Genomic DNA, 27,993 nt, shown 5'->3' on the forward strand with positions numbered 1-27,993 from the left:
CAAAAAAGAAAGTCAAACACATCTGAGATTTCATGAGGGTGAGGAAATGATGAGAGAATTTTTTGGGTGAACGATCCCTTTAAGCTATGTATAGCTCTGACGTCCCTCCTTAATCTTAAAAACACCTTGTTTACTTGTGTTAGAACCCGTTTTTATGAGTTTCAATCGACCATTGGCTTACTCAGACACACTAAACTGAAATATTTACTCAACCATGCTCTTATAATCTCTAATATGATGTTCTCCTCACGAGCCTTGATTTTACTCTTAGACCTAATGAATAATTAGGGTAGGTGAAGACTTGCAGTATGGAATAAATTCATCTGGCATTATACAGATTTCATCATTTGAATTGTTGTATTAAACATGATTTATCTTTTCTAAAATTTGTGTTTAGCATTGATGGACAGTATACCCTTTGGTAAACAGCACTACATTATTAAAGCTATAAATGAAAACTTTTAACTGGCTGTGTAGTTATGATATATTACTGTAATCATAAGTATTAATGTACACATACTCTCCAAATTATTCATGCCAACATAGAGAGTCCATCTCCGAGCTACATACACATGAATTGGGGAGTTAGCTAATCCAGTAGACATGTCCTATACTGTCTGTGTTAATGGAAGTTTTAGCTACTGTGGTGTTGTGCCTGTTAAACTGAGCAATAGATTGTAAACGTGTGTGATGATGCCAACGGATCGAGTGTCTTAAACGTGTCAGTTAAAATTGTTGTCAATGTCACATGTTGATGTTAGGTATGTGTGGCATGTGTTTTTCAGTAACAGAGGTTGTTTTAAACCTGTAGAGTGTGAATATATTTAATTGTACATTATAAGTTAGTATTATAAATGACATATATATTAGCAAAATGAAACCGAATTATCCTATAAAGCACACATTTTTACATTGATTTGTTTTTTTTTAAGATTATCAGTATTATTTATTGTTGCGATTAATTTATTTTTAATAATTTTTATTTAATAAAGGGGTTTTAGCAGTAGCTGTGGTGTATTGTACTCTGGAACAACTGCTCCAGTAGTTGAACAATTATTGATATAGAAAGTGAAATGTTCAAGTTGTGTTTGCATTGTCGATGTGTCCATGCTTATTAAAAAAAGACTGAGAAGCTTCTACATTTGGTTACTTTATTGTGTCATTGGAAATGTACAGATACGGAGTACCAATCCGTAGATCACGTACCAATAACAGTTTCGGTGTGATTCTGCACCTGCACATTTAGACATGCATTATGTAACATGAACTGTTATTTCCTATAAATCTATTCCAACTCCAAGCAACATCATGTTCCATGTGTAGCAGCAGGCAAGTGAGGCCAGTTTACCTACAACTATACTTGTTAGATAAAACATATTGCATATTGACCCATCTTGCATTTACAGGCTGAAAACGCAGAAATCAAGTTGTAACAGTATTTCTGAAAGCAAGCTTTAAGTGTTACACTCTTAACAGACAACATGAAATGATCAATGACATGAAAAGCCTATATTTGTTTATACTTGAATTTATTTCTTGACCACATTTATGTATATTTATGACAAAGTCAAAGCCTTGACAAATCATTAGAACAAAAATTAATCCTAAATAGTTTCAGGCTTCATACCGTTTTAATAACAATAACAACCTACATGTAGGAGTTAACCAATCATAACAAATTAGGGAATTGTAAAATGACTTCCAGGATTCCATAAAATGTATAAACTACATACTGTATTTCTTAAGACGTGTCAAATGAGTATTCTTTAATTCATTCGGCTATATAGCCTACGATCAGCAATGTCACTATGGAAATGATTACACTGATTGCATAGCATAAATTCGGAACTTCCTTCATATAATTTCAGTACTTTGTTAATGGCTGTGATTCAGATATAATACAATAGAATCAATAAACTCATTCAGCAAAATATAGATTTACATTAATAGACTCTATTGGATGTGTATCATCGATATATAGATATATAATGTGTATTTATCTCTGGAGATATGAAACTTGTACACAAAGTGTAGAGGATAGTAAAGAAAATGACTATGCTCATCTGTCGACATAGCAAAATTACCTTCATGTACACATAAACAATTCTTTACTACATATTCTTTACAATATGAGTGCTGAAAATGATAAAATGATGTTTTGTGATTCAATTATTCACAACCTGATGATTTAGGAGGCCTGTTCAGATGTACAGTAACATTCTTAATTCAGACACTAATCCATTAGTTAAAATATATTATTATCTTGAAATTGGCAACTGTTTTCAGATATTAATTTTTGATAATTTAACATGTTCTGTGAGAGGGCAAGCAAGGGTGTTATATCACAAGTTACCAAATTTTACATTAATTAACATTAAACATGAATGAACTATGAACTAACAATGAACAATACTTTTTTGGCATTTATTATCCTTGAATAACGTTAATTCATATATACAGTATATTTAAACATTTTTAAAAAGTTAACATTAATTAATGCATTAGGAACTATCATGAACTACCAATGAAAAATAGTATTTTCATTAATGAACAACAACCAATAATAATGAATGCTGTAATAGGGCTCGTATATTATATTATTATTATTATATCAAATGCATTTATTAATGTTAACATTAATAAGTACAACCAAAACGTATAAAGTTACAAAGTTCTAGTTTAAATGTTCTATATGAAATATCACTTTAATAATTGAACTCTCTGAAAAACTGTTTATTAGAGCTTTAGGATAATATCGGAAAGCCAAAAAGTGTTTCTTTTTTTATGTTATGTTTATCTTAGTTTAATTTGCAGACAGTAAGTTTAGTAAACTACATTACTACATTAACTATAAGCTTACTTATGAATCTATAATTAAGCCATTTGTAGGATGACTTCCCAAGAGTGTAAAATGTGCCTTTGTGGTGTTCTCAAAACCAATGCTGTGAACTTGTTTAACCAAACAATTTGTGGGTCGGGTAGAATGGGGCATCAGAAGTGTTTGGGAAACCAGTTTGGAAACAATTATAATTTTTGCCATTCCTATTTAAAGTATACGCTTCACCTGTTATAGTTATATCACCAATAACTGAGTCAGTCTGTGATAGTAAAAATAATGCATGATGCTAATGTTTACATTTGGGAATTTGAATTTGTTACTTCAATAATACAGTTATCATAAAGTCCCTCTTATTTTGGTTTCACTTAAATCAGTTGCATAATGTAATGAAATAACTGCCACATGTCTATGAGGAAGGGTGAAAGAGAAAAAAAAAATGATATCACTCAAGAACAGAAGCTATCCAAATAAGCAAAAGGCACCAAATCGATAGAGCAAGCAAAAATCCCTTTCATGAAATGCAATATGAAGTTTATCCGTTGAATCCTCATTTCATTATAAACTGACAATAAAGTGCATTGCAGTGATTAGAAAGGTACTGTTAGTGGATAGTAGCATCAGCATGATAATCTCTGTTTTATTTGTTTATGCAAAGCAAATTGGATAAAATTACTTTTTGTATGCATACAAACTGCAAATGTTATTTGATATGATCTTTTACAATTTTCTCAATTTCACAGCTTTCATTATTTCCAATCAGTAATCTAATTAGCTCAATGTAAACAATTCCTTGTAAATAACTGAATGTATAGCTTGTTGGTAAATTTACATCAAGAAATGAAAAGTCAGACTTAAGCAAAGATAACTAAAGCCTTAGCAAAGCCAGGAAAATATGTTTAAGGCCAAGGTGGTGCACGTGAAAAAAGCACATGACTTTTAATTGAGTAAGGGAAACAAAACAGGTTCTGTGAAACATCTGTACTGTATTTTTCCCCCTTCATTTTGTCCACAGTAGTTTTGGTTTTTTAGCTGCCAGCTGATATCCTTCCTAACTCATCAACATTCACATTTGCCCCATATTCTGAACACTCCTGAAATCGTCCAATCATCTTCCTTCTTTAACCAGTCTGAGATTACTGTATTTGGTATGACTTGTTTTTGATAAATGTGACCTGCTTCATCACTTTGAGTCACTTTGACCAGAAGCACATTTGATTTGCGCTGTAGGTAAAAGTCTCTGCTTTCTAATAACATAAATATTATGTTTCTACTACAAACCACTGCTGAGACATAAACATTTAAATGTTTGCTGAGACTGTTGAATAAAACTTTAAATGTGTCACTTGGTCAAAGTGAGTCACAAATCTGTGTAAACCATCACTCACATGCAGTGTCGGGGCCCTTGCGATGGCGTGGAGATGTGGACACTTTAGTTGGTGATGGAGAGGCAGTGCTAGATGAGTCACTGCTACCTCCATCAGCCCCTGCTAGAGGGGAGCTCAGTTGTGGAACCGGAGGTGCCTTTTTCCTGCCCAGAAAATTTGTTTCAAATGCCCCTCTCCTCTTCCCTCCCTCTGGTCTGCACTCCAAAGGCCCCTCCTCCATCAAATGGGCCCTCCATCGCTGGTCTCCAGGGCTGTCTGGGGGTTTGCGTGCAGCTGCAGATTGGGTTTCAGACATTCTGCTCCCCCAAAACTCTGGAGTGGAGTTTCTTTTGTCACCATCCTCAGCACTGCTCTCCCCTGCAGATGGGTGCATCTCGTCCTCAGTGGATCCACCCTGTCCGGTGTTCTCCAGCAGAGCCTTGCTCAGGTTTAAGCTGTGGAAGTCTCGGTAGCTGTGGAAGCTCTCTGTGCGTCGAGCACGGGCCAGTAAGGGGCTCTCTCGGTATGGGCGCAAGGCTCCGTAAGTGGCTGTCTCGGGGATAGGCTCTTGACCCTGCAATTGGAGACTGTAAACCACAGAAATTTTAGCAATGAATGTGTAATTTATTAAACGTAAAGACCCATAACTACACTGAAACAATACAAGTTCTCTTGACAGTATCTGTGGCATGCTGTTGATTGCTATAAACATTTATTTTGTCACATTCTTTAGTTTGAAAAATACACAATTTTCTCTAAAAACAACATGAAAGTGTAACATTCACTAACAATTTTTACAATTAAAATAAAGTCAAGTATGAAAAAGTATTTTTTTTTTCCTTCTCTGAAAAATGTTCCAATACCTGAATAAAAATGCATGTTTTATTGTGATATTAATAGTTAAAATGTCACTATACCCCCAAAAAACAAATGACTGATAATTGCAGTATGATATCTCAGTGTAACGATTACCCTGTCTTGTCTCACTGTTGCCCTCTTGTTTTCCATCTTGTCACTTTTACACTTCTTAGTTTTCACTTTAGTCCCTTTATTTAACTCCATAGTCCTTGTTAGCGTTCGTGTTCACTGTTCATTGTTTACACCTGCCCTTGTTAATTTGCCTTTGGTTTCTGTTAATCACCTCGTTATCTTGTTTGAGTTCTGTTCTTTCATTGGCCACCCATCCCATGTTTGTGTATTTATACCCCGTGTCTTTGTTCTGTCTTTGTCGATCGTCGTTTGATGTTGAACCTGGTGTGTCTTTCCCTTTCGAGTTCCCAGTTCATGTCTACCTTGATCTGCTTACCCAGTTTATGTTTCTTTTCCCCATCGTGGGTTGTTACTTTGTGTTTTGCCCTGTTTAGTTATTCAAATAAAGTTCAACTGCGTTTGGATCCGCATCTCCTCGTCTGCCTCGTTAATCAAGCGTAACACTCAGAGGTATTTGGATTTCATTTAGATACAATGTGTCATTTTGAGCATGTTTTGTCTGCTGAACAAGCTGGTGTGAATAAGCTGTTAAGGCCAAAGTATACTTTGGTTTTTCAGCATGCCACTACATGTCACGGACAGTGCTTGCAAGGCAAATTTTATCATTAGCACTGACTTGGTGTGTGCAGCCCAGATTTTTAGACACACGTTGTCTGCACATGCAACTGCCGTTAACTGTGCTGAAAGAGTATCACAAGACAGTCGAAGTGAGCATGTGTCAAACACATCGTATGGGTTTGCGGTCAAAAGAGTGTACTTTGAAAGCCTGAGAGCAAACACCCCAGTTCAGGGGTTTTCAAACTGGGTTCCAGTGACCCTCAGGGGGCACAGTGGGGTGCTAGGGGATCCGCAAAATAATTTGGAGAAAAAAAGTGTAAACATTTTTAAATTATTTAATCCTGGAATCAGTAGATTAATCGCAATTATTTTATTGTATTGACAGTCACAGTAAGAAATAAAAGCAGAAATAAAAATAAATTGCCATATTTCAAATATTATGAAAAAGTAAAAAATAAGGGTTGCAATTCTCTGTATAAAGCTGCTTTGAAACAATATTTATTGTTTTACTGTATACTTTTACAAATGTATTTATATAGTGCTTTTCACAGTAAATATAAGTATTTAAAATAAGAAATATTATTTTTTATTATATAATTTTTAACATTGAATAGAACTGAAAATAAATTTCTTCAGGTTTATACATCTAACATTAATCCAGGATAAAGATGTGCCGTCAACTTCAATCAATATTTTCCAGTCATGTTTACTACTTCTCTCACACAGAGGGTCACTCGCAAGGTGATCATCAAATTTGGGGTTCTTGGGATCAAACCCTGCGCAAGTATTTAGATTCAATAGGCTTTTTTTCCACTGCAGGAACTTGAACCTGAACCAAACCAAGAACATTTTAGTACCTTCTCCTGAGGTGATACTTTCCTTGCAACATGGAATTATTTGGGTGGTCAGAACAGAAAACACTTCTCGTTGGTCAAGAAAAATGCGTCATCAGACATGCATCAGACAGCCTATACCTGCCATTATAAAATGTCCGGTTAATAACCTTCATTAACTTTTGTTGAGTTGTTGCTAATGTAGGCTTTTCAAATCGATGCTGCTGTGTTTATGGAGAAAATAAAATGTAGTTTGCAACATCAACTACTGAACGAGGTGTATAAATAATCTGATTGATTTGATGACATTAAACTATGCAGATTGAAAATAAAAAAAATTAAACAAGACTACAAGTGAATAAAGGATCATAAAATCCTTTATGTTCCATGATTACTGTGTATATATACTGTAGTTTGTACAATGTATTATGTATATACTGTACTGTGCAAAAGTCTTAAGGTGCGTACACACTGCCAGCGACTTTGTCGCTGCAAGTCGCCAGTGGCTGGCGGTGAAGTAGCTAGTGGCTGTTCTCACTACTGGTTGCCTAGTAACGTTTATAAATGACATTCACGGATGTCATTCCATTGCTGTTGACAGCGAATCTCTTTTCTTGCCACTAAAAACAAACATTTTGGAGGGAAAAGACTAAATATAAATGGAATCAGTACATAAAATGCTTTATATCAAAGATGAATGAGAAACAAGGCGTGCTGTTTGCCATAGCGGCTGTTTATCTCCGGCGAAAATGCAAATGCCGGTCTGTCTGGGTCCATAAAATCCCCGCGATCTCAGATACACCTTTCCAAGCAGTATTTTTCTTAAAAATGTCCTTGTACGTGGGAAGAGACATATCATAGAGCACTGGGAAATTTCTAACAGCAAGAATTAGCCTTTCATCCATCTTTCCGTTACTGCAGGAGCTGAGAGAGAGAGAAGGATCACGTGAGCTATCCCGTCGTCTCTCCTATTGGCTGTCGCTTCCGTTAGTCGCTCCAAAGTTGAACTTTTCTCAACTTTGTCGCGTCGCTGGACACGCCCACATCTAGTGCCAATGGTCGCGACAGCTCGTGTCGCCGGAAGTCGTTGTGCTCGCATTGAAAATGAATGGTACTGAGTCGCTGTCGCGCGCGATGTCGCTGGCAGTGTGTACGCACCTTTAGGCAAAGATAGAAAAGATTAGAATAGAAGAACAGGGAGCCCTGCAACAGATGTCATGGCCCCCACAGAGCCCCAACTGAACATTATGTCTGTCTGAGATTATCTAAAGAGACAGAATATAATTATATAAATGAGACAGCCTAAATAGAACTGTGGCAAATTCTCCAAGATGCTCGGAACATCCTATCTGCCAACAACCAAGAAAAACTGTGTCCAGGTGTACCTATAGGAGAATCGGGGCTGTTTAAAAAGGCAAACTCGTGGCTAAAAGTTTTTATGATCATCAAGGGTACATAGTACTATCCTACGAATCACAGCCTTGGTTGAAATTAGTGTTAGAAAACTCCAAACACATATGATCATGCAAAGGTATGAAAAAGCAACAAACTAAATGCGGTTGACTACATACGAAGGTAGTGTTAAAGCCATCTCTTCTCTGCTCTCCTGCTGTTTCCCATCTCTTACAAATGCAAATGCATCTTGCCCATGTGAAGTTTTTCACAACAAAACAGGACAGGATCAACACAAAATCATTCACAGAGTTGTCCATTGTTTATGTTTGAAGTGAGTCGGCCCAGCTGTTGTCACATCACGTTCAGGCACCCCTTCCACAAATGCATCACATGCTTATGTCAGAGCTTATTTAAATCAGTTGGTGGAAAAACAATGCTTGTAATTTAATCATAACTGGTAGTTCCACAACAAACATAGTTTAGGTGTTAGTTCCACAGTTGTGTGGAAAAATGCCTTATTTCTCATTAGGACAAGCTTGATAGGTTGTTAGGGATTAGTGGAGGGTGTGGTCAGACCTGGAAGACGACTCCTGTAGTCGGCTATGTTGCAGCACAGAGGGGGCAGGGCTGATGTTGGGCGTGGCACATCGAGATGTGCTCAAATCACATTGGTCAAGCAGCTTCAGAAGCTCCTCTTCAGTAGGACCTCCCACCTCTGCAAACAGGTAACATAACATTTGAATTAATTTCAACTCTTCAAAATCCTGGAGTTCACATTTGCAATTTTCCTATATACTACAGAGTGACAATCGACATATGTCAGAACCTGGCTCCTGCTTGCTCTTGTCTTCGATCTTATTGACTGTGTCCATGGCTGTGCTTAGGTCCCACATCTGAATGCTTCCATTTGCATGGCCAGTGAAGAGGTATCGACGGGGTCTGGAGCCCATACGGCTGGAGCCCTCACACTCTCGCACTGTGAAACATGTGATGGTGGTGCAGTCTACAGCCTGAACCTCACAGATCCTGCCATAAAGATAGAAGATCTGTAATCTGTAATATTTTACTGTTCCCCACAGAGTCACACTGGTCTTTCATAGCGCAATGTTTTAGCATGTACCTTTTCCCAGTAGAGGAAAGGCGAACAAAGAGTTTGTTGGTAATGGGAATGACTTTCTGAATGAAAACCTGCTGGTCGTCTCTCTCACCAAATGGACCTGCATGGAAACAACACATCAAATACTTTCTTTCATTGAGGCTGTTGGCTCAGCGGCTGGTACACAGCTAGATGTCAACTTTCAATAGTGCAATTTTTCTGAAGGGTTCAAATGCTATGTACAAATCTCACCAATGTCATTGCCAGAGGAATAGCTGCTGTGGCTCTCCGTCTCCTCCAGTGAGATGATCTTAAAAGATGCCAGTGGAGTTGATCCTGGTTGGGTGGAGATCATACCTCTGAACCGTGTCACCGTCCATGTGCGTACGTGGTTATTGTCAGCACACACTTGAACATGCACAGGGCCAAATTAATTCAATTGCAATCATTTCTGGACATTTTTGGTATGCGGTCCTCTACTGAATCAGCATACAGTATGAGAGTATTTCTTACCTGACACTAAGTGCTTCTCAGAGAGCATGATCTTAATGACGGGACTGCGGTGGACAGTGAAGGTCTGGAAGAGCTGTGGTCCAGATCCCACAGTCTCTGGATGCTGTACAATAACACGCACAGCCCCTGAGCTGGTTCCGTAAGCAATCTCAATCCAGTTCCCACTCACGCCTGCAAACAGAGCAAGATCCCTGACCAAACTTGCTCCCAGAATTTCGAGAATACTACAAGAGCAGTTCAATCTCTTTCAACAAGATGAAGACAATTAACTCACTGGTTTTAGGAGTTAGGTAGACACTGAGGGCTGTAATGGCATCGTTCGATGGGTCGTGGTATAGCTCTGTCACCAGCAAGTCATTGTCCTTCATTCTCAGTGGAAACTTCTGCACGTCTGAGAGTGGAGAGAATATATTTAAAGGAATATTCTGTGTTCAATACAAGTTAACCTCCATCGACAGCATTTGTGGCATAATATTGATTACCACAAAAAAATATTTAGGCTCGTCTGTTCTTTAAAAAAAAAAGGGCAATAATCAAGGTTACAGTGAGGCACTTACAATGGAAGTGGATGGGGCCAATTTCTATGGAGGGTTTGAAGTTTGAAATGTGAAGCTTATAATTTTATAAAAGCACTTACATTAATTCTTGTTTAATTTTATTTGAGCTGTTAAGTTGTTTAAATTGTTAACAGTCATTTTAGGGTTTGTTGACATTATATCATCGTGGCAACAAAGTTGTAAAACTGGCTATAACTTTACACAAAAAAGGTACAAAATGTTATCAGTCTAAAATCATGATAACACACATATTGTTTATGTCTTGTGGCTATACTTTTGAAAAAGTGAGTATTTTAACATTTCGGACTGGCCCGGACTGGCCTTAACATATGGCTCTTCCATAGTAAGTGCCTCACTGTAACACAGATGTTTTACACAGAGGAGGGATGGGTAAAAATAATTTTTTGTGGTAATCAATATTATGCCACAAATGCTGTTGATTGAGCTTAACTTGTATTGAACCCGGAATATTCCTTTATCGTTCTTATTTAATAAACAGTGAAAACATTGTAATTCAAAACACATAATGGGCAAAACAATTTGTTGAGCTCACTCCAATACATAAAACTAACAATACTTTGAAAATTAGAAAATTATGAGGATGTGAATCACAGCAGCCCATTTGTAACCTATTTCTACATGAAATGAGTTGCACTGATGTCTTTATGCAAATGTAATTGCATTTCAACACTGATTCTGTTACTGCCATTTTCACATCTCATTAACATCTCACATTAAACAAAAGAAACACACTGTAACATAGGGGAAGATAAGCTGCTTACCAATATAATAAATGGAGCCATTGTTACAGCCAAGCAAGAGGAAGGAGCCAGCCGTGTCACAGCTTGTGATGGGCACTACATCCTGCACCTGCAATATTGATAGTACACAATGAAAATATTAGAATCGTGTCAACACATCATTAACAAACCATATGGGATGTAAAATGGGCTCTTTAGTGATGCTGAAATATTCAATGTATTAATGGGATAGTTGACCCAAAAATTAAAATTCTCTCATCATTTACTCACTCTTATGCCATCCCAGATGTGTATGAATATCTTTCTTCTGCTGAACACAAACAAATATTTTTAGAAGAAATTTTTTTAGAAGAATTTCAGCTCTGTAGGTCAATACAATGCAAGTGAATGGTGCTCAGACCTTTCAAGCTCCAAAAATCACATTAAGGCAGCTTAAAATAATCCATAAGACAGTGGTTTAAATTGTCTTCTGAAGCGATCCAATCACTTTGGGTGAGAAACAGATAAATATTTCATCATATCATATAATTTTTTACTATAAATTGCCACTTTCACTTTCAGAATGTAATAGTGAAAGTGAAAGTGGAGATTTGTGTATTTAAATATTTAAGTAAAAAGGACTCACACCTATCATTTCACTTCTAAAGATATCGATTTAACCACTGGAGTCATATGGATTACTTTTATGCTGCCTTTATGTGCTTTTTGAGCTTGAAAGGTCTGTTCACCATTCACTTGAATTTTATGGACTTACAGTTCTGAGATATTCTTCAAACAGTATTCATTTGTGTTCAGCAGAAGAAAGTCATACTCATTTGGGAAGGCATGAGGGTGAGTAAATGATGAGAGAATTTCCTTTTTGGGTGAACTTTCCCTTTAAGAAAACATATTTATCACCAAAATTGAAACTGGAGAGACTGTTGAAGTGGAAGAAATCTGACTTCCACTACCTGCCAATGCTGGGTAACGGCATTCCACACTCCTACTTTCCCAGTGTGACTGGTGGCAACAAGTTGACTCCCAATGAAAAACAAGGAGTCAACAGGCACTCCAAGGCTGAAAACACCTTCACAAAAACATAGAAAAAGACAATTATTATTCCACAAAAACAATAGACAAGATAATGAGATTTAATTACATAATGATATAATTTCTGTTCTTTTCTCCAACCTATTTCACTTCCACTCCCTCCATCCTGGATACTCCAGAGTATAATGGTGCTCTCAGAAGATGCTGCAACCATCTTGTCTTTATCTCCATGTGGGCCGCCCACCACTTTAGCATTAAGGGCCACCCGCTCAATGGTCCTGTCCAGGTATGGGCTGGAGAACACCTGCTGCCAGCCAGATGACTCCTTTATCCTACGGACCAATCACAGTCAACCTTTGGTAAGTTACAACCCTTAATATTAGTATATATTTATAAGTCATCGGTGTGATGTATAGCTTTACCTGTAACAAATGACAAAATGAGCATAGGCAACAACAATCCAGTTATGATGGCCAGCGACAATCAGCACCTTCCTAGGATCGACTGGTGATCCTGTTGTAATGCAAGTGAAATAGAAAAAAAAAACTCAGTATTTTGATACCACCAGAAATTTAAGAAATTTGCCAATAAAATTTCACCACATATCCAGTTATCTTATATGACTCTATGTGGATGATTATTATTTCCATACCTGGAAAAAAAAGCATCCAAGTAAAATAAAAATGTTCTGCATTGTGTGAAACATTTTTGGACAAAATTTCGAGACAAAAAGCCATGAAACATTTGAAAAGAAAGCCTGTCCATTAACTTGTTTTCTCCACCTCTCTCTAATCATTCTTCTCATATGGCTTCACTGGGCACTGAGGATATAAAAGGCCTTTTAAGATGACCTCACACTGCCTACTGCATATAAGTGGCCTACTTTGTCTTCATGGGATTCCCCCTCCCCCTGCCCCTTTGTTTTCAACAGCACCATACCAGAATGAAACACGCTGTTACTATATAGCCATAGCCAACGCATGATGCACGACGCATGAGTAGATGCATTTTTTTAACCGCAAAAGATTGAGTTATTTCATTGCATATTTTTCTGACCTTTATGACACAACCATTTTGGTGTTTCTACACTAGAGGGCACACAAAATAATTTTGGCCAGTGAGAAATACATGAACTGGGTTTGAATGTTATTTTAGACTGTGATGAAATTGAAAGAACAGTAAATCTCAGAATTGTATTCACGTACCCCCATTGTCAACTCACGTACCCCCAGGGGTACACGTACACCAGTTTGGGAAACACTGTCCTAGTGTATTCACTGCTAGGTTTAGAGTTGTTTGTTTATTGTGTGTAAAACTAGCATTGTTTTTAGTGTGTCTCTGAACAGTGCTTCACTTCTTTTTGTGTATTATTTATTGCTAAAGTTTAGCATTGTTTGTTTACGGTGTACTGAAGTCGCGTTTGTTCCCATGTTTGTTATCCCTTAGTTTCAGTTACCCACGTGACTAGCTTTGTTGTGCTAAGCAGCATTAAGGCATGTCCATATTTTTTCACTTAACGACCCGATAGCAGCGTGTATATATTTTGACATGAATGCTGAGGCGGTAGTGGCAGCAGAAGTGGCAGACCTCGTGTAAAGCCCTCCTTGTGTGAAGACCTACTTTTGTAAAGACAAGCGAGTCTACTCGTGCGAGGACACTGACAAGGTGCCACTCACCATAGCACTTAAGTATCTTTTTAAATGTAATAAAAACGTTTGATATTTTCCACACACTTTCACATATGTCTAATCCACGCATAACATGTGCCTTCAAGCACATCAATGTTATCTGTTACAGACAGTTTACACAATATAAATGCAGGTCACAACGCAACCTAAACAACCTACGGCCACTTTGCACATCAGAACCTGCTCCGCTCTCATTTTCGGTGGGACTCTGGAACTGCCAGTCAGCTGTGAACAAAGCTTACTTCATTCCAGCCTTCACCGCACAGTCCACCCTCAGCATCATCGCACTGACAGAATCATGGATACATCCAGAAGATACAGCAACACCCTCAGCTCTCTCCAACAACTTCTCCTTATCTCACACCCCAAGACATACCGGGGTGGGGGAACAGGTTTGCTCTTTTCAAAATCTGGACATTTTCACCACACTCCTCTCTATGTAACAACACTTCTTTTGAATTCCATAATATTTATATGACAAATTATAATTTCGTTATTTTACTAACCCAACTAATGACTTGTCGGCGCTTTATCAGTAGGTTGCACGACACGTGAAGCATTTTTTTTTTTTTTGATTTCAATTAAGAAGAGTTGTGCACTTTTTATTTTAATATATCTCTTTACATAAATACTATTTTCCACTTAAAAACTATCATTTCGTTATTTTACTATCCCAACTGACTCATCCGCGCTTTCCAATAGGTTGCACGTAACGGGGAAAAATATTTCTTCCACTTAAGAAGAGTTGTGCACTTTTAAGCACTTTTTATTTTAATATATCTCTTTACATAGATATTTTTTTTCTACTGAAAAACTATAATTTCGTTATTTTACTAGCCCAACTAATTAGTAGCCTACTCATCCGGGCTTTGTAATATATTGCACGTAAGAAAAAAAAAAGCTTCCTTCCACGTAGAGTTGATACAATGGCGTTGGTGTTGGTTGCTAAAAGGGTACTACTTAGCCTATATGGCAATTTTTGGATTTAGACCTGATGAGAGTGGACAGCCAAGGGACCCGTCCGAAGTTTTGTGCAAGATCTGCTCATGTGTGATCCGCGCAAAAGATGGGCAGACGACCAATCTTCATGACCACTTGCGTGTGCGCCATCCAGCAGAATATGCCACCTTGCCTGCACGTGCTGGATATGTTGGTATTTCTGGCCAGAAACATCGAAATTTAAACATGGTCTTTGGTGAAAGATATTAGACTTCTTTACGCATGTTTCCGTCCGTTGCGGAGCTATTCGATTTTGCATATTATTTTTTAAACGTTCATTTGTGTAGTTCATACTTTACAATATTTCAATAACATAATTTATTTTGTAGCCTGTGCTGAAGTTAATTGTGCTGCTAATTATAAGTGAAACTGTTAATGCCGAGTTTCGGTCTGAGTGTTGTTCCGCTGTTCTTGTTCTTTATTTGTTGTTCTTCTATGTTTTAATAAATGTGTGTTATTCATATTCACCTTGTTTCTTTCATTTGGTTTGACATTACGGATTTATGGCCAAGGAAATTTTTCTTTAAAAGTATTAACCAGACAAAAGTTATTTGACGTTCGCTGGTCTGGGTTTATCTTAAACTGCCGCTTCAGTGTATACAAGAGCTGTGACAATGAGCAAGATTTTCTGAGACACTACAACTACTAATAATTAATTAATAAAGGCTATGTTCTTGTAGCCTACAACATAAAATATTTTAATCTAAATGTACAGTGTAAGACATGTAAAAAAAAGACAAGAAGCTAACAATGTCAAGATCAATATTTGTGCAGCCTGCCTGACATGGTATTTTCACAGACTAACACGTCACGTCTCTGGCATATACTACAGTATTTAAAATAGCATATATGCATTAGTTATATTCTCAATTTAATTAACAGAGCAATCCCTGCAAAGTTTTTAGGTTAACTATAGAAGAGACTAGGATTAGTGAGTCACACTAGCAAGATTCGCAAAAGGGGGCGTGGCATCACGATGGTGGCTCTACATCGTGATGTTTGTCAGCCATCACGATGGACGATGATATCGTCCATCGGCACAACCCTAAGACACACTAGGCTCTACTTTAACAACCTGTCTAGACAGCATCTGTCCTCTGTCCTCTAGGCCAGCATGTATGGCACCACCCAGCCCCTGGCTCTCTGACGTTCTTCGTGAACATCGGACTGACCTCAGGGCGGCTGAGAGGAGATGGCGGAAATCTAAACATCCAGCAGATCAGGGTAAGTATCAGTCTCTGCTTGCATTCTTTTTCAGATAACGTTAAAATGCCCAAACTTCCTATTACCAGGACAAGACCAACAGCACCACAGACACTCGCAGCTTATTTAGAACATTCAACACATTCCTCTGTCCTCCCCCTCCACCGCCTGACACCTCACTGACAGCAGATGTCTTCGCCATATTTTTTACTAATAATGTTACAGCCATCAGCAATACATTCTCAGCACCACACCCTCTCAAACACCTGCCTCCTGTATGCAGCTCTTCTATCTCTATGTTCTCTCCTCTGACTGACACTGAGGTCTCTAAACGCCTCCTCTCCAACCACCCCACCACCTGTCCCCTTGACCCTATTCCTTCCCACCTTCTCCAAGCCATCTCTCTCTATCCATCTTACCTGCACTCACACACATAATTAACACATTTCTACTTACAGGCATTTTTTCCCACTATATTTAAGCAGGCTCGAGAAACCCCGTTGCTTAAAAAACCTGCACTTAACCCCACACAATTAGAACACTACAGAACATTTTCTTTCATCCCATTCAAGGCGAAAACACTTGAAAAGGCAGTTTTCAATCAAATCTCTGCCTATGGCTTTAAATCTCTATCTCTGTCAGGCTTTAAAAATGGACATTCCACCGAGACTGCTTTGCTGTCTGTCACTGATTCCCTGAGACAGGCGAGAGCTGGATCCATATCCTCCGTCCAGATTCTACTGGACCTTTCTGCAGCCTTTGACACAGTCAACCATCAGATCTTACTCTTCACCCTCTCTTCGCTGGGCATCACGGGAACTGTGCTTGACTAGTTTAATTTCTTAGGTCCTTCAAGTTAGCCTGAGAGGTGAGGTGTCCAAGTCACATCAGCTACTTACCGGGGTACCTCAAGGCTCAGTGCGTGGGCCACTTCTCTTCTCTATATACACAACATCACTGGGACTCATCATTCAGGCATATGGGTTCTCTTACCATTGCTACACTGATCACATATAGCTCTACTTGTCTTTTCAGCCCAACAATACAACGACGACTGATCGAATCTCGGCCTGTTTGGCAGAAATCTCGGCCTGGATGAAGGAACCCCACCTGCAACTCAACCCAGTGAAGACTGAGCTCCTTATCTTTCCAGCCAACACTGAAGTTGAATTTAGTATCACCATTCAACTGGGTTCAACTACAGTAACGCCTTACAAAATGGTCAAAAATATCGGGGTTACCATTGATAACCAAATAAATTTCACAGATCACATTTCAAAGACAGCAAGATCATGTATATTTACACTCTACAATATCAGGAAAAGAAGGCCCTTCCTATCTGAACATGCCACACAACTTCTTGTTCAGTCACTTGTCATAACTAGACTTGACTACTGTAACACTCTCATTGCAGGCCTCTCTGCATGCGCAATTAGGCCCCTGCAAATGATCCAGAATGCAGCAGCATCTCTGGCCTTTAATTAACCAAAGTGAGCGCATATTACACCAGTCCTTGTCTCTCTTCACTGGCTGCCGGTTGATGCACATATCAAATTCAAGCCTCTTATGCTTGCATGCAGAACAGTCACTGGGTCTGCTCTAGCATACTTAAAATAATTTCTGCAGAGCTACATTCAGACCAGAAGCCTGCAGTTGCCTAATGAACGGCCAACCGCTATGTTGAACCAACACAAAGAGGCAACAAAATATGACCTTCCCAACTTCATTCGTGAAGCAGACTCAATGTCTGTCTTCAAAAAACAGCTAAAAACACATCTTTTCCATGAGCACTTAACAGTTCACTCATAAAAATAAAAAAATATATATTATATATATTCTTGTTGTACTCTAATCTGTCTTGGATACTACTATTCTGATGCTAGTGAAACTTTGTAATGCAGCACTTTCATCCACTGTCTCCATAAGATGAATAGCTTATGATATATTATTACTCATTTAAAAGCATCTGCCAAATGAATAAATGTAAATGTATAAATGTTTTGTTTTTGGCAAGTCCCACCTAAAAAAGTCTTAATTTGTGTTCAGCAGAAGAAAACAAATCTTACACATTTGTGATGGCATGACAATGTGTAAATGATAGGGATGAGACAATATCTTTATCTTACGATTCGTTTCTATATACGATATGAGGGTCACGATTCTATATAACATTGATATATGAAAACCGTCGATAGATTTGACATAGCTCTCAATTCTAAAATGAGCAAATCCATTTTCATATATGTACACATCAATTTGAATATGCAGAAGTGGGAATGAGAGATAGGGCAATATTTTCAGTGAATAATCATTTAAATATGGCTTCAGAAGACTTGGAATATAGCCCATGCATGATACGGACTACTTTAATGTTACATTTTTGGCATTTTTGGAGCCTGACATCCCCTAGTCACTGTGTGCTTCATTGTATGGGAAAGAGCAGCATGAATATTCTTCAAAATGTATCCTTGTGTTCTACAGAAGAAAGTCCTATGGGTTTGGAATGCCATGAGTTTGAATAAATGATGACCAAATTTTCATTTTTGGGAGAACTATTTCATTAAACTTTTAAATGCACCCATCAGTTTCAGTGTAACCAGATCTTGGCATTGAAGGGATTTTACTCACCCAGTCTTTGAGGTCCATCTGCCCCACGAGGCCCAGGGAGAGAAGACTGTGGGCAAGAATGGGGGAAACTCCCCTCTGGTCCACTGGGAACCGAATGCTCTTCCTGGCCTGCAGCAATCCGACCAGCAGCACTCCGAGCTGGGATAGCTAATAAAAACAAAAAATCAGAAGATTTTCTCTTTTGCTTTTGTGAACGTTTCAGGTGTTTCTACAGATCTGTTCTCACCATACCTGGTGGAGGGAGATAGCCATGAAAGAGCACACTTCCACATGAAGATCGTTCCAGTTCTTCACAAAGAAGTAAACGTTGAACTAACCATATCAGGGATGGACAGAAAAATAAGATAAGAATACCACAAAAAGCATTAATTTTAGGCACACTAGTAGTAATAGTATATTAGGTTACATCAGTGAACGTGATTTTTAAAGGTCAAATTTAGGTCCTTAAATAGCTCCAAAACTGCCTGTGTTCAAGGTTCACAGTGTAAAACTAGATAGCTAATTAACTTTAAACCGACATGTCTGGTGTGGTTATGCCTTACCTAAAGGTGTAATACCATAGAACTCAGCTTCATGTCTTAGGATGCTTACGTTAACCCCCCTATCAGAGAAAGCAGGGAGATGACACACCTGCATGAATCAGTATTATTTGTTCAGTGTTGTTTTTTCAATATTTTTACCAATCCTATAAGTGATGGAAAATAAATTGTCATATCCTACCTTAAGTCCAATTCTTTTGTTCGAAGGAAGTTTAAAATAGGGGCAAATGTTGTTGGGTCTCTGTCAATAAATATCTAAAAAAAAAAAAAAAATAGAAGTAATTTAGAGATTAAATTACATAATGCCTTTGATCTGGAAAACAGTAAAATAAAATCTGGAATAATGGATTAGTTTGAAAGGTATATTTAAAAAAAACACAATGCATACCTTTAGTAATCAGTATTGACATCATTTGTTGTTGTTCTGTTCATTTTATAGGTAATTACAGTAGGTTTGAAGGATTTATGAGTAAGTCAGAGCATGATACAATTTTCTACTTACAGCTCCAGTTTCATCCCGTAGTGTTGATATTCTCCCACTAAGTAAACTGGGGAGCAACAAATAGATTTACACAACGTTAAAAATGCTGTTATAAGATGAATGAGAGTGCATATCCAATATTTTAACAAAGCTCTCTGTGCAGCCTTAGATATCTTATTTTACCTTGAGAAGAATGAGTCAGGAATCCATGTCAGAGTCTGTCTTGAAGTGCTAAATCTGAAAGCATACAAATCAAATTGGATCTCATTTTACATTTTTCTTTGACTTCATGAGATATGTTACTTCACAAATGATTGTATGCAAAGAAAATGTTTTCTACTTAATATGTGGGATAGTCATATTAGTTCTAAATTATAAGGAAGGAAGGAACTGTAATGAGGTGGAATCCCACTCAAACTATCTAAGACAAAAATAAAAGACAATACGGAGTACTTCATGAATGGAATGGAGATAGGATGGATTACTTTTATGCTGACTATCTGTGCTTTTTGGACCTACAAATATCTAATCACATTCACTCCCATTCTAAGGATTTTCTGAGACTGGAACTTTTTCTACAAATCTTCAAAAGTGTTTTGCAGAAGAAAGAAAGTCATACACATCTCAGATGAAACGAGGGTGAGTAAATTATCAGAGAAGTTTCATTTTTGGGTGAACTATCCCTTTAACTAAAACAACATTTCACAACTTGATTTCACTGTGTTTTATGCTCTTAAATTTGTAAAATGGAAGTTTACTTAATCCATGAGATGAGACAACATGAATACTTTTTGTGGTGTTCATGCAGCATTGATGAAACAAGGAGGGGGTTTCCATTTCCCAGCATGCTTTGCATAGGACTTGATAGGTAGAGTGTATGTTAAAATTAAGAGTTTTTGTATGTGTTTTTGTGCAAGATGAATATAAAGGGGGATACTTGTTTGTGTTTTATGTTTTATGTTGAGATTTAGACAAGTTTTTGTTATGTTGGAGTTTTGGAGTTTACCATTATAGTGAAGAGTGGAGCTTGAGCTAACATTGAGGACAGGTAGACATCACACACGAAACTGATTGCTTGCTTATTTGAGCAATTGCTGAGCTAATCTTAGCATGCGTATTAAACTACACTCTGTAGTGATTCCAACCAGTATGTTTTTATCATGCTAGCATTCACTTTAACTAGTTAGTAGGCTACATAAAGAAATAAGAGATTTTTTTCAGTTACATTGACACTAATTTTAAAATCAAATTTTATTGTGTTTACCAAATTCAACTAGGTTATTTCTACACAAATTATTTGTGTTGAGATTACATAGTAATTGTAAGTTAGGAAAACTAATTTCAAACACATGGAACCACTGTTCATGATTGAATCAAGTTCCGTCAAAGAGCTATTTTTTGATTTTGATTTTGCCATTTCCAGTAATTTCTCCTTAAAAAAAGATGTTATGTCTGAGCTTAAGAATATTACTTGAAAAACTACTCAAGTAATTGCGTTACAAGTGACTTTATGGAAATTATATTATCTATAATATATACGCTTCCATTTTTAGAACTCTTTTGGTCCTGAAAGAAATCTTTCAAAAAGGACGCATTAAAAAAATACTGCCAAAATCATTCATCGCAAATAATTATTATGGTTTGAAATAATTGTTTTAAGTGGTATTTATTCCATTTACCAGTAAAAGCAAACATATACTGTGTCATCTGTTCCTAACAAAAGCATTCTAAAGTGCTAATTTGCTACTCAACAAAATGTTCTTATTATTAGAACAATTGAAAATGGTTGCTCTACCATGCGGAAATCACAATACAGTGGGGTTTTTCCACATTTGCTGAGGTATTGAGTTCTTACAAGTTACTTTACACTTGCAAGTCAAATTTTGGTTTTAAAATAGGTAAAAAGAAACAAATTTCTCCTGAAATTCGATTTTCTCCTAAAGTCTATTGTTTTAGAGAGATGAAGGCTATTCCATGCATTACTGTTTTGAGAAAAGAATCTCTAACCAGGATAGAGAGGGAAGTGGATGGCCAAATGCACAACAAAAAACAAGTAAATCACAGTCTCAAGTTTGAGAAACAGACTCCTCACAGGTCCTACATTAGCAGCTTATAACTGCCAAAGGCCTGCATTGCTGCAAGAGGATAAACAGAAAATTTTAAGAATACAACATTTATTTAAATAGAAATAGCAATTTGTAACATTCTAAATGTCTCTAAATCGCCTCTAAAGTACATAAATGTGCAATGTGACTGAAACACATTCCTATTTCAGGTTTATTCTTATTCACGTATGTCCAAGTATTTTGGCTATTAAGTTAACATACTGTACAAAACTAATATAATGCAATATCATAGAGGAGGAAATTCATTCTGCAAACTGTTATCAATGCCTAAATGCCAACTGAAAAAAAAATAAGGCAAAAATAAACATTTCACACAGTTTTTAGGAAGAGATATTATGGTTATTTAACATATTGCGATATTATTATTATTACGTAAATTGAAGCATTTGGTCGAATTATTGTGGCGGCGGGGTGTGGCCGTGCATTCGTCCAGAGAGAGAGAAAGCAGTAAGGGTGCACACCTGAGAGCTATAATGTCTGACACCTGTTTCTGATTGCACTAATCACTAGGGAGAGCACCGCCCCCAGCCCCCTGTCTGAAGTATCTGTCTGTAAAATGAAAGAAAGAGAGAAATAAGGTGAATGTAAAAGCGGTCCACCACAAAGTGCAGCTTTCACCTGCGTAATTCCCTTTTGACCCTGCTCCTTCCACTGGACCAGGTCTGGAGCTCCCTTTCTAGTGAGATCATCGGGCTGGTGACGTCCGAATAATTAGGCACAAACCTTATATATAAGCCAGCCAGCCCCAGGAACTGTCACTTCCTCTTTGGTCCTGGGGTCTTGGGCAGATTACAATCGCTGCAGTCTTATCAATTTGGGGACGCACCTGCCCGTGACACATGTGGATCCCAGGCGCACTTTTTGGGGTTTGTCCCCCTCATCACAGCGACCTCATAATAGCCCTCATATGCTCTATGTGCTGCAGCCAAACATTACTGTATATCATGATGTCATCCAGATAGGCAGCGGCGTAAGCAAAGTGTGGTCTGAGGACTCAGTATATAAGGCGCTAAAAACATAGCCGGGCCCTGAACAAACAGAACAGAAGTGTCACAAATTGGTGTAAACCAAATGGTGTGGAGAAGGCCGTTTTTTGTGGGACACTGGCATTGAGGAGATTTGCCAATAGCCCTTTGTCAAATCCAGTGTTGAGTAAAAGTGAGCTGTTCCCAACCGCTCGAACAACTCATCAATACGAGGCATTGGGTATGCGTCAAATTTAGACGCCGCATTGACTCCTATAATCCATACAGAACCATACTGACCTGTCACTCTTAGGGACTAGAACAACTGTGATGGACCAATCACTGTGGGACTCTTCTATTACGTCCCAAACTACTTTGTTCTTGTGCTCAGACGGTTTGTAGGGATGGCTACACACCATTACCCTGGGCGCAGTCATGATATGGTGCTGAATGATGTTTGTACTACCAGGCAGAGGGGAGAACATGTCTGCAAATTCCTTTTGCAACCTGGCAACCTCTGTGGCTTGTGACGGTGAGATGTGGTCCCCACAAGTGACCAGGGTGACATGATTGGCTTTTAAGTTCACCTCCGTCCCGAGCTCCGCCCTCTCCGGAAGCATTGTTACCAACATCACAGGGACCATAATTTCAGGAGGTTGAGATGTTATATTTGACTTGCGTCACCTCTATCTGCTCGTCTTCCCTCATAATCGAGATCTCCTACATGTCGTGTGACCTCAAAGGGCACTTGCCACTTGGCAAGTAATTTAGAACATGACACTGGGAGTAATATAAGCACTTTGTCTACCAGTACAAATTCCTGTAGCCAAGTGCCCTGTCATACAGTTGGCTTTGATGTACTTGAGCTTGGAACATACTCTACTGTGTTAGTTGACCCAAAGTGTGGAGATTTTCTCTAAGATCAAGAACGTACTGATTTTCATTTTTGCTGTTTGAAGGCGCCTCCTCCCAAGCTTCCCGCATGATGTCGAGCGAACCGCGTGGTCGCCGCCCATTCAGCAGCTCGAATGGGGAAAACCCTGTGGAGGCTTGTGGGACCTCTCGAACTGCAAAAAACAGGGGATCGAGCCCCAATTTCTAGCATCCTTGTGTACAAAATTACTAATCATATTTTTCAGGGTTTTATTAAACCATTCCACCAACCCATCTGTCTGTGTGTGGTAAACATTTGTGCAAATTGATTTAATACCCCATCATTTGTATAGTTTGCATAGTGTACACTTGATGTCAGAAGTTTATATACACCTTAGCCAAATACATTTAAACTCAGTTTTTCACAATTCCTGACATTTAATTGTGTCTGGCCGCCCACTGAGGTCGTTGCCAGCTCTAGATCTCTGCCATCCTCTCAAACAGGTCTAAGCATGCCATCAGATCATCTTCTGCCCCATTTTCATGAGAGTGACCGGAGGCATGGGAGCTGCTGTGTCCAGGGTCACGGACAGGGCTTTCTCCTGGTGCATTAATCTCTGTATAACGTGCCAGTCCTCTGCTTGAGCCTGGGGCACCTCCTGGAATTGGCAATCCTGGTCTTGGCACAGCTCAAGCAGGGCCTGATGTTGAACATGATGCATACTGGAGAGGGACTAGATGAATTCTGCCAACCATGAGGACTACATGCTGGCATATATTTCCTTCAAAATCCCTGGTTTCGAAACAGGTGTTAGACATTATAGCGCTCAGGTGTGCACCCTTACCACTTTCTCTATCTCTGGACGAACGCTCAACCATAGCCCTGCCGCCACAATTATGTTTTGTTATTTCTCATACCTTCGTTGTATAACATCCATCCATGTGCACTTTTGGCCTCAGGCAGGTGAAGCTTTTCAGAAAAATAAACAGCAACACGGCAGGGAAGTGCAGTACAGCACTGTGAGCGAGACTGTTACCCGCTAGGACAGTTTATTTTGAACAAGCGGGGTGAACTATTATGGAATTTAATGAGGTAGTACAAAAACAAACTGGTGTGGATTGATAGAAACGGAGAGACCATCAGTGTGCGTGAAGGTGCTAGGAAACGGACAGCGCAAAAAAACATGTTTTGGCAAAAGAAACAGTCAAAAAAGTATATACAAAATTGCATTGGGGGCCCAGAGACAGCAAAAGCAGTGGTGTCTGAGGGATCTTCTCCCAAAATATTTAAATATTCTACAGAGTTTATCAATAGATTGCAGTTGGACATGAACGTTAAAAGATCCTCTGTTCATTTTGAAGCATAATGTCAGCATTTAATTTTTACATTAAAAATGTTTTATATTTTGTTACATTTTATATTTTGCAAAGAAGCCCTTGTGACTGAGGAATGATACTTGTGGAAGGTTATATATTCAAAATAATCTCCCGGGTGGGGATTCCGAAAGAAATCCTCACCGACCAGGGCACAACCTTTATGTCACGTACACTACGCGAGCTTTATGAACTATTGGGTATCAAATCGATTCGCACCAGCGTTTACCATCCACAAACAGATGGCCTGGTGGAGCAATTTAATAAAACCCTTAAGAACATGATTCATAATTTTGTGCACGATGATGCTAGAAATTTGAATAAATGACTCAACCCCCTGTTATTTGCAGTGCGTGAGGTCCCGCAAGCCTCCACTGGATTTTTCCCATTCGAGCTGATGTATGGGCATACATCAAGGGGGTGAGATAGTTCCTGGGGCTGGCTGGCTATTACAGGAGGTTTGTGCCTAATTATTCAGACGTCACCAGCCCGCTGACTGATCTCACTAAAAAGGGGGCTCCAGACCCAGTCCAGTGGACGGATCAGTGCCAACAGGCATTCACACAGGTTAAAGCCGCACTTTGCGGGGGGCCGCTTTTGCATGCACCTAATTTCTCTCTCCCTTTTGTATTGCAGACAGACTCTTCAGACATTAGCCGTAAGCTCTCCTTAAGGGAGACAAAGTACAGCACCGTGGAAAAGGAGTATTTGGCCATCAAGTGGGTGCTGCATGGGGAGAGTGGCATATAAACAGCCACACCACCGCCATAAAGAGAGAGAGTGAGAACGACACGAGTGACCAGTGACTGACGTGTCTTCGTAAAAGTTTATTGTGAAGCTGAAGAGTTTATTTTGAAGTTTATATGTACTGTGAAGCTGAAGTCTCAGAGAAGATTATGTTGATGAAGTTGTGTGACACTGATCTGATTGAACTGAGCAAAGCTTGGAGAAGAGTGCACGCAGAGTGTTGAAGGTAGTACAATACTGTATGGGGGATCAGGGGTATCCCCAGAGAGAAAATTTTGAAAATATAGAAGTCTGAATGGGCCTTTTTTATATTTTCATTAGTTCATTAGTATATTTTCAAGTGTAGAGTAGACTACAAACTAGTATTTACAGAAATATATTTGTTTGTTATTAAAGGCTCATAACATGCTTATTAATAAAGCTAACTTTGAAGGAAAAAATTGTACGATCTAAAGACGCTCTGGATCCACATTAACTTACCAAACATACTAACGTGAACGCAGACGCATCTTGCTATGCGAGCTTGATTTCACGCATGGTGGCGTTGTGAAATGTGTCAGAGTGCAATTCATAACCTAACGCAAGTACGCACTGCGTTCTCAGCATTGCCACAAGGGGCGCTACAGCTGATTTTATTTTTCAATAAACATGCAATACAATACAACAATGTACAACGGGACCACACATTGGCCATGCGTTGGCGAAGTGCTCGCATCTGCATTTGCACCGCGGTGACTGGTGTAGCCTAATCATTAGCAAGGCAGCTTACGTTAGCAACTTCATACAGTCTGATAGAAAGCCGAACTGCTTGCGTATTTAGCAACACGCACCTGATCGTCTAGATATAGGACACAGGCTAAATATCAAAAATGACTCAAAAACTTATCATCGATTTTGTGGATGATAATGATTATTGTGATTTTATTGCCCAGCTCTATTTTGAGCTTGTTTTTCCAGAAAAGATTGCTTGCTTCTCTTGTGAGATCTGGCAATGCTGCTATTGGTATTTGACCCACCCCTTAGTGCAGAGTACTGTTATTTTAAAAAGAACGTTATTAAACCATTCTTTTTTGTTCTAACCGTCTTTAAATTAGTCTGTGGAACTTTTGAACCGGAACAAAAAGATACATGTTTTGCTCAGAACGAACTGTTTTGAAAAACTTTTGTTTTTAATTCACTGGGTTAATCAAGGCAAAAAAAGTAGCAAAATTGGCTATAACTTTACAGCAGAAAAGGTAAGTAAACAATTTGATCACACAAATAATGCTTACATTTTGTGGCTACACTTTTGAAGCAGTGAGTATTTTAACGTTTACGGATTGGCCCCCATTCACTTCCATTGTAAGTGCCTCACTGTAACAGATGATTTTTTTAATAATTTTTCTAAGAAAATAAACAAATGTTTGTGGTAATAAACATTATGCCACAAATGCTGTTAATTAAGCTTAATTTGTATTGAACCCAGAATATTCCTTTAAACATTAAGGACCATTAAGATTTTTGCATAGCCTGCCATCACCCAATTCTCATTACCATAACTCATCCGGACATTTTACTTTAACTATTTCAAATGTTTTCAATGATGATTCTCATTACCGTGACAGTCTTTTTTTCTTTTATTTTTTTTTATCAGTGAAAATGAAATGCAGTTCCAAGAGATTACTACAATGATATATATATATACATGCTGTACAATTTCAATACTTTTTTCACACAGGTAATGAGATTTTCATTAATATCCATCTTTTTCGTGTTGCGGTAATGATAATTTGGGGGGGTTAATGGGCATGTCAATAAAATAATGTCACAATGTAAACAATCTTAAAGGTCCTACAATGTTATTACTTTTCTATATAATTTATCATAAAAAATATTATATTAATTATATTATGTGTTGTTTCATTTAATTTTGAAGTAAAACAGGACCAGGACATTTGACAGGTTTTGTAAGAATCATTTTATGTTAGGCCGTACGATCACCCCACATCAAAGTTAAAAACTGCTGCTCTGTGACGTAGCCTTTGACCTCAAATTAAACAATATTTTGACGCCGAGTTTATCTAAATAACTCTTGACGTCAGCGTACCTCGTTCCTCCGACGTTTAGTTGGATGATGTCACCCATTCCCGATGTTGAACTGTTACCAATTCCAGCCATCCTTTAATTCAGCACGGTAATCGAGGTGGAATAACCCCAATTTTATCCTGTTTGTGCATTTATCTAACCAGATTCTAGAAGAGCTTCTTGATTCTTCCTCACATCACAGCGAGCCCCATACATTATGCGTCATAAGAAGGGCGGGTTAGATGGTTCTTAGATTAAGCTGGTCGCACACAATGTCCCCCATTTTCAGTGCTTTAATAAACAATTGAAGACATTGCCTTCAACTAATGGCCTCTTTCTGTTGCCTGTGCGACACGGGAACGCTGGAGCTC

The 27,993-nt window shown here is 38.4% G+C and overlaps 1 protein-coding gene across 1 annotated transcript; it reads right to left on the reverse strand.

The window, feature by feature from the left end:
* Positions 1-1,148: 1,148 nt before the first annotated feature.
* LOC127656666 (BTB/POZ domain-containing protein KCTD3-like) lies at positions 1,149-27,966 on the reverse strand. The gene is made up of 18 exons (XM_052145084.1): positions 27,645-27,966; positions 19,657-19,710; positions 19,495-19,540; positions 19,174-19,247; positions 18,996-19,054; positions 18,685-18,765; positions 18,454-18,600; positions 12,358-12,448; positions 12,077-12,267; positions 11,857-11,972; positions 10,928-11,015; positions 9,863-9,979; positions 9,589-9,759; positions 9,328-9,483; positions 9,100-9,196; positions 8,806-9,005; positions 8,556-8,694; positions 1,149-4,790 (listed from the first exon to the last, which is right to left on the reverse strand). Exons 1-18 carry the CDS (start codon positions 27,713-27,715, stop codon positions 4,217-4,219), a joined length of 2,472 nt encoding a protein of 823 aa, XP_052001044.1. The 5' UTR covers positions 27,716-27,966; the 3' UTR covers positions 1,149-4,216.
* Between the last annotated feature and the right edge of the window lie 27 nt (positions 27,967-27,993).

Source organism: Xyrauchen texanus, chromosome 16 (genome assembly GCF_025860055.1).
Source record: "Xyrauchen texanus isolate HMW12.3.18 chromosome 16, RBS_HiC_50CHRs, whole genome shotgun sequence".
Taxonomy (NCBI): Eukaryota; Metazoa; Chordata; class Actinopteri; order Cypriniformes; family Catostomidae; genus Xyrauchen; species Xyrauchen texanus.

Excerpts from the sequence above, each read along its gene's own strand:
- LOC127656666 (XM_052145084.1), bottom strand. The coding sequence starts at position 27,715 with ATGGCTGGAATTGGTAACAGTTCAACATCGGGAATGGGTGACATCATC. Across the intron at positions 19,711-27,644 it reads CTAAACGTCGGAGGAACGAG|ATTTAGCACTTCAAGACAGA; the intron begins GTACGCTGACGT and ends GTATGCTTTCAG. Across the intron at positions 8,695-8,805 it reads CAAGAGCAAGCAGGAGCCAG|AGGTGGGAGGTCCTACTGAA; the intron begins GTTCTGACATAT and ends ACCTGTTTGCAG.